At 45.2% G+C, this 7,464-nt stretch overlaps 1 protein-coding gene across 1 annotated transcript; it reads right to left on the reverse strand.

The window, feature by feature from the left end:
* Positions 1 to 571: 571 nt before the first annotated feature.
* Positions 572 to 2,413, reverse strand: LOC137478140 (homeobox protein vent1-like). The gene is made up of 3 exons (XM_068197740.1): positions 1,642 to 2,413; positions 1,243 to 1,463; positions 572 to 1,126 (listed from the first exon to the last, which is right to left on the reverse strand). The coding sequence occupies exons 1-3, from the start codon at positions 1,865 to 1,867 to the stop codon at positions 815 to 817; spliced, it is 759 nt and encodes a 252-aa protein (XP_068053841.1). The 5' UTR covers positions 1,868 to 2,413; the 3' UTR covers positions 572 to 814.
* Positions 2,414 to 7,464: the final 5,051 nt, after the last annotated feature.

Below are 7,464 nucleotides of genomic sequence, written 5' to 3' on the forward strand. Positions count from 1 at the left end.
CATCAATTTACTAGCCCATTATCCAAATTTTAAAAGTGCATAGCACAATGGTAAAGAACTTTACTACCACTTATGGAAAACCAGCTTTGGAATGTCAATATTCTTTTGATCATCACCCTTATACCCTCATAAATTAATGTGAGATTACTAGATACTGCTTTGTAGATAAGAAATTTCAAGATCCTTTCCATGATCTGTTTAGGTAAGAGGTTCTTACTAATCTACTGAGGCTGCTCATTAATTTGTGAAGATATAATATCATTCTTATTTAGAAAGTAATTTTTTAAACCTTAAAAGCATCTGTTCTGCTACTGTAGCAAGCCCAGTATTGAGTAACAGGTGTATCCACATATTTGGCTAAAAGCATAGTTCCATGACAAGGTTGGATACCTGCTTTAGAAGACAGAAGGAAATTCACGCTTTTTTTGCATTCAGCGGCAGAGTAAATTGCAGGTGGGGCAGGACAAATCTAGATAAGAAGGAGTCTATGCTTCTTTAAGTGAAAAGGAGCTTTCTTTTGGGGCAGGATGAATACCTCTACAGTCCTTGAGAAAGGAATTTACATGAAAGCTGGAAAAAAAATTAGGTTTATTAAAATATTCCATTTATATTATTGTTTGTCCCACCCTGTTTATATTTTACCATTGCCTATGAATGCAACGGCCTGAAGTCCGTGATTCAGATTGTCCAGCATGTCTTTGTAAATGTTTAGATCGGTGCTGCATCATAACTCCACCAAGCAGTTACAGACGAGGGCAGCCCATATATCTGTCAGTAGTGCAAATCCTCTTTAGTCCTAGCTGGTGTCAGAGGGTCAGACACCCAGCAGGAAGGCCCTGGGGTCTCGGTACCCCACAAAGCAGGGTGCTGCCCAAAAGCCGACTGGCTGTGCTCTGCAGGCGCTGCTGAGGTCCAGGGCGGGTGCCGGCAGGGCCGCCAAAGGGAAGCCCTCAGAGGCAGCCCCTTGCCGGGGCAGAGCTGGCGGCCGGGCCACGTATGTGAGCGGCAGGGGCACCACAGCGCCCTGAGGTCCGTAAGGGAGAGCGGGGCTGCAGAAGGGCTCCGTCCTCAACTCCTGCAGCTGCCGCTTGAGCTTCATCCGGCGGTTCTGGAACCAGGTCTTGATCTGGGGGAAGGGTAGGGGGAAGGAGGAAAGACGAGGTTACAGCACCACTCAGGCTTTATTTGGAGCCGTGCCGCCGCCATTCACCGAGCCCGCGCCGCCGGCAGCGCCCCGCTCACCTGCACCTCGGAGAGGCGCATCCTGCCCGCCAGCTGCCGGCGCTCGGCGGCGCCCAGGTACTGCTGCCGCTGGAAGGAGCTCTCCAGGGTGCTGATCTGCTCCGCGCTGAACGCCGTGCGCAGCCGCCGCCCGCCGCGGCCGCAGGGCTCCTCCGGGCCCGGGCACTCGGGACCCTCCTCTGGCACGGGCTGCCCCGCTCCCGATGGCTTCCCGCCTGCTCCTGAGGACAGGGACGAGGAGGAAAGGGTCAGCCAGAGCCGGGCACGGCGCGGGGAACCGCCCGCCCCCGCCGTCCCCGAGCAGCCACCGCGCAGCGCTGCCTTCCCGGGCCCGGGGTGTCCCGGACCCGCCGCCCCCCGCCCGGGAGCCCCACCCAGGCTGTCCCGCGGCCGCGGTACCTGCGGCGGGAGTGGCCGCCACGCGCTCCCTGCTCCGGCCGCCTCTCCCGTCCCGCGGGCCCGGGGGCTGCTCCTGGCTCCGCTCGCTCTGGCCGACGCTGGAGCCGGAGCCGGAGCCGGGCCGGCGGCCCGCGGACGATGCTCGGTGTGGGGAGCCCTCGGTGGGGCTCTTGAGAGCTTGGCTGCTCTGAGACAACCATTCCACGGAGAAAGGGGCCTTAGTCATCGTGCCTTGTTTCGGAGATGCCGGGAAGGAGGGTGTCGGGGGGCACGGGCCTCTCCTTTATACCGCAACTCCCGGAGGAAAACGTTGTTTGTGTAAATACACATCAAAGGGCCAGATAAGTATCATCTAATTGCTATCAGTCCTCCCCCCCCCCAACAAAAGATATCGTTCACACATTGCCCCAGCTCGCGGAGACTCGGCTCCGCCGTGTCTGCCCCTGAGGAGTTCACTCCGCCGTCAGTGATTTACAGCTCTTGTTACATCCTATCCCCATGCAAATGGCATTTATGGAGCTGAGCAGCCTCAAATGGCGCTGGGGAATGTACCCCCGGGGGAGCGCAGCATCCCCGGCCGCTGGAGGGAGAAGGGACGCTGCTACTTCCGATCTCCCTTCCCCGGAGTTGCTTTTCCATTCCTTTTCAAGCACCAGGCCCACTGTTCTTCTCAAGCCTGCTCCTCTCTGGGCTGAGCGCTGCGTTGCCGAGACAGCCTCAGCCAGGCCAGAGGAGAAACTCAATCACTGGGTTCTCCGGGATTGCAGCACCATGCTCTGAGTAGTTTGGAGGAGAAGGTTGTGAAACAGAAAAAGGTAAATGTCAAGGTGATTGGATTCCACGAATCGACAGGCTTCTGGTAGTTGATATAAAAGTATGGTTTCTGGACCAACAAATCAGAAAATTACAATTATTGCCATAGAATTCGCTGAGAGTTCTGCTGAAATTACAGAATTCATGTTATATCTTCCCTCCCAGATCTCTTGCAGCTATGCGGGTCATCCAGATTTCCCTGCTATCTTACCTGTCCCTCTTTTTCTTCTTACTACCTTATGTGTGTCTTTCAGAAACATTCCTGTCCATCTTTGGGTTTTGTGTGCCACAGGAACACTTGTTTGCTGCAGTAAAACCTCTGTAGTACATTGACAAAAGGCTCTTGGTGCTTTATGGGCAGTTTTTCACCGCAGGGTAGCCATGTATTCCCTCCCTTTTTCAACCTCCTGTCCTGTGCAAGAACAGAGCGGGACTTCCACTGCATTGATAATTCCTCTCACAGCCCTGCTTGGTATCAGTCTGCCTCCAGAGATCACGATTGCACATCTCATTTAGCTGTCCTCGTTCTTGCCTGCTGCTTTACACTCACCCTCCACCTGCAGGCAAACCCAGTGCTCTGCTGGCTGTCTACCCTGCGACTTGGCCAACGTGCTATTCTGCCACTCCGGCTGCATTTCTCAGCATTCACTTTCTCTGTGGTAAGAGTTACTGTAGCCACAGTTCCAACAATTTCTTAGACTGTTGGTGAGGCAGAGGTTTGAAGACTGAAAACCCTTCTACTTAGCTTATGTCTAAATCTTCCATGTATTAAATTTTAATATTATATAGATATATTTTTTCTTTATATTAATCCAGTAGAAGTTTCATTAAAATCCTCTTTGTCAAGCTTTTCCTAGACCAAACATTTCAACCTCTTGTCCACTCCAAATACAGTTGCTATATCCATTCATCGAAAAATCCTACAGTTTTTTGTTCACCAGAAAATTGTTTCATTGAACTATATTAAAGTTTGACTTGTGAACCCCTTTCAGGCTCTGTCATTGATTGTTCATTTTCATGGCATATCATGAGTCCTACTTTGCTCTACCAGTGATGACACTGTTCAAGAGTTTGTCTCCAACCAAACAAAAATAGAAACACAATTGTCACCTTTATTTAAAGGCGTCTAATAGCCGATCTAGAACCACAACCATAAATGACCAGAACTCTCCTGGAGCCCTTTGTTTATGGCCTGTGTAGGTAGGGATTGACATTGCTGCCTGAGCCCACTAAAGAAGCTTCCTGGAGGAAAAATGGTGCAAAAATATGTAAATAAATTCAAGTATTAATGCTTCCCATATATGTTATCTACCTGAAGAAGTCCACAAACACTTCTAGCATGGACAAAGCCTGTCAGACACACACACACACACTATATATATGCACATATTTGTGGTGTTTTTTCACCAAACAAATGGAATTCTTTGATATCTAATTATTTGAATCCTCATCCATTTATAATTCCCAAGCATTTTCAGATTAACAATGGAAAGTTTAGAAAGTTTATTTGACCAGACAGTACAAAATTTCTTTTAAATTTCCTATTTTAAACACACACCCCAACCAACCCCCCTAACCCACCTTGAATATTTCCAGTTTTTAATTATTCTTTTCTTTAGGTAAATGTGAAGACTTCCCTCACCACAGACCTAAGGATAAATTTTAAAATCCCAGAACTTCTGAGCATTAGACAGTTCTGTTGGCAACATATCTCACAGAGCAGACCAAGCAGGCAGGAGATGGAGAGGAGACATAGAGGAATGTGCTCTGTTCACTGAATTACTGAAGGACAAGTCTCTCGACTCAGCTGCATTTAACACATGGCCTGGCAGCAAGCTCTCCAGTCAGAACTGGGAATATCAGTGCCACTGCCTGCTTGCAGAATCCTACCAAGCCTCCCCTGCAGTCAGGCAAAATGCCATTCTCAAGGACTAATTCTCATGAACATCAGAAAAAGAAAGTGTAACTTTTCTGCAAGCTTCCTTCTCAATTTAAGTATTTCTGATCACTGTAACAGCATTCTGCATCACAGATGGGGCACAATCTCATCCCAATGAGATAAATATGTCCCATGTGCCCAGAATTATTTCCAGTCTTAGTTCTTACAGAATATTATGTATAAGTACAAACAATATACTTGTATCCTACTTAAGTTCTTCTATATAACATATATATCTCTATTCAAATACTTTTAAAAAATATGAAAGAGTCTATTTCTATGACATTACCTTTTCCAGCTTTATGTCAACAAATAAAGACACTTGGCAAGCTGTCATATAGGACAAAAAGAACACATGATTTATGATGGAGCTCTAAAAATATAAAATATTGAGTTTTATCACCCTCTGATACATCTGCCTTTACTGATTTGAAGACCTTTTACCATCTGAGCTGCAAATTACATCTTTATACACTGCTGGTTTATTAATTGCATTGTATTGAAGCAAATGACACTGCAGAAAAGATGGTGTCAAATGCTGAGCTCCCAGAGACACAAATTGATCATGGTGTGACAAGATTAAACCAAATCTCATTTCCATTACACATAAAATGTGTAAGTCTCCTCGACAGGTAGCAGATGACTTCTGAATGTAATGACTGCTACAATATTTAACAGCTGCTAGTTTAATTTTATCTAAAATTCTTAAGCTGCCTTCTTTCTGTTTCTATCTACTATTCATTAAATGCTTATTTGAAAATCTCCTGCTAAAGTGTGATTCATAAATACCATGTTTGAAATCAAGTGATATTACCAACGAGATTAAAACCTGCTCATGCTAATGAAATTTGTCAGAGTAGGGCAGGGACAGACAGTAACTTTTACTCTGCTGCTACAGGAGGGTAGAGACAAAGAGCTCAGACATACCAACATGATTGCCACTAGCAAGAGTCTGGAGATCCATTACCATAGATAATGGCAATACTCCATGCAGATGTTTGCAGAATACACAGCTGCCTTCTCTGGGGAGGCAGCACCTTCCCCTTCAGCTTTGCAGAAATCTTCACACACAACACTGCTCTCACGTTGAGGAGGTTCTGCAGAACTTCCTACCTGGCTGCCTACTAGACAGTTGATAATATTTAGAAATATTGGATAATAGATAATAAATAGAAATATTTTGGGATTACATCTCAGCCTTTGTGAATTACTTGTGGCTCCACATCTTGCAGCCCAAAGCTCAGCTGTGCCCCAGTAAGCCCAAAGCTCAGAGCCCTGCAGGGGGGCAGGACTGTGCTGAGATGTCCCCTCGCTGTTGGAGCTGTGGAGGAACTGCAGGGAGCAGCTGAGGGTGCCACCGCCTCGGGTTCTCCACAGGTACCAGGGAGAGCTGCCACCACTTGGCCTTGCTGCCGTGGGTACACAAGACCACAGGAAGGGACTGTCATTTTGTACCAGCAGGGGAACCGTTCCCATTGGAGGGTCCTGTGAGACCAGAGCAGAGGGAATTTGTGGTTCTTAGGAGTAGCTAGGTGGTGATGCAGCTCAAGGAGTAAAAACCAGGCCGTTTATGCCACACAGGGGCTGTGTGTTCACCTGTGGACATGCAGGTTTCCCATGAAGGTCTGCCCAGGGAAGCGAGGGCTGCTGGCATCTGCTATGCAATTTACACGGTCTTTGCCCTGGTGTGTTTATCCAAACATTCAGTTTCTGAGTAATCACTATTTAGAACTTAAAAGCATTACAAATGGCCTCCAACCAATCTCTTAATTATAAATTATTACCATTATCTTTCCTCTTTGACAGAATAAGAGCTACTTTTCCACAAGGCATTTAAGGACCATATGTGCATAAATACCAGGAGGGCCTGGTATAAACATAGTGACAATGCACAGATGAAAATTTAATGTCTCATCATGTTTGGAATTGATCTAAATCAACACAGCACTCAAAATGCCAAGAGCTCCCATGGCTCCTTAACACAAGGCTGCCATCAACAGCTAAAAAGAATCAGTGAAATGTTTAAAAAAATATTCTGCAGAGACATGCTGCAAATATTAATAAAGAAAACACTTGTTTTAATGGCTCCTTACTCAAATTTAAGCTTATTAAAAAAAAGGTCAAATTCAGTAGGAAGCAGGACCACATTTAGAACATGTACTTCTGTTGTTACAGAAGCAAGGTACAGCAGCAGAGTCTTTTGTTTATTTATTTATTTATTATTAGACAAACTATTATAGTTGGAAAACCATCCAAGTTTCAGGAATGTCAATCCTACTTCAGCACTCACTGCTATCATATTGCCAGAGGGAGATCTCTATGGACACTGCTCAAATGAAACTGCTCAGAGATCTGTAGTTGGTTTAATTCTGTTTAGACTAGAAATTAGACTTTAAAACCAAGACACAGTTAGACACCTTGCAACCTTTTCAAGACCTAACAGAGAGGCTAACATCACATTTTACATCAAGGCCTTTGTCAGTCTTTGCTGAAAGATATATTTTTTTCATGATGTTTACTTCTAAAGTTACCTTTAGTAACATATAAAAGTAAAAGTGCATTAAATCAGAAATTTTCCATTACATTCGTATTTCCCACATATACTTTCCAAAGAAATTCAGAGAGAAATGAACGAAATTATACTGACCAAAGCATTTATTATTCTTGAAAGCAAATTTTCAATTTCAGCTATTAAAGAATGACTAATTTTCCCCCTTGATTCTAGTTAGAGCTAGCATTTGAGCATGATGAGTCAGCCAGCAGGAGAATGAGCTATCGCAGCTGGCAGCCCTGGGACATCCATCAGCTCTGTGCCCATCCTGGTCTATGCCATACAATGCTGCTTTGAAATGCATTGCTCTCAGCAGTGAAAACGTTTTACTGACTTTTCCTTCCCCCCAAACTTACACCTAAAATAAATCAAGTCTTTGTATTGCTCCAAAACCAGTCCATTCAAATTAAATGGAAATAACCTTTACTTTTTTTTTCCGACTTCAAGGCTCATCTCCATTTCACAGTTTTAGTTATTTCTCCCCTTTATCTTTATTCCTTACTATACACAATTTCTTCCT

The sequence above is a fragment of the Anomalospiza imberbis genome, chromosome 8 (assembly GCF_031753505.1).
Source record: "Anomalospiza imberbis isolate Cuckoo-Finch-1a 21T00152 chromosome 8, ASM3175350v1, whole genome shotgun sequence".
Classification (NCBI taxonomy): domain Eukaryota; kingdom Metazoa; phylum Chordata; class Aves; order Passeriformes; family Viduidae; genus Anomalospiza; species Anomalospiza imberbis.

What these genes read in the sequence shown, in the direction of transcription:
- LOC137478140 (XM_068197740.1), bottom strand. Translation starts at nt 1,867, where the DNA reads ATGACTAAGGCCCCTTTCTCCGTGGAATGGTTGTCTCAGAGCAGCCAA. An exon ending in GGCGGCCACTCCCGCCGCAG is followed by an intron (nt 1,464 to 1,641) that starts GTACCGCGGCCG and finishes CCCTGTCCTCAG; the next exon opens with GAGCAGGCGGGAAGCCATCG. An exon ending in TGCGCCTCTCCGAGGTGCAG is followed by an intron (nt 1,127 to 1,242) that starts GTGAGCGGGGCG and finishes CCCTTCCCCCAG; the next exon opens with ATCAAGACCTGGTTCCAGAA.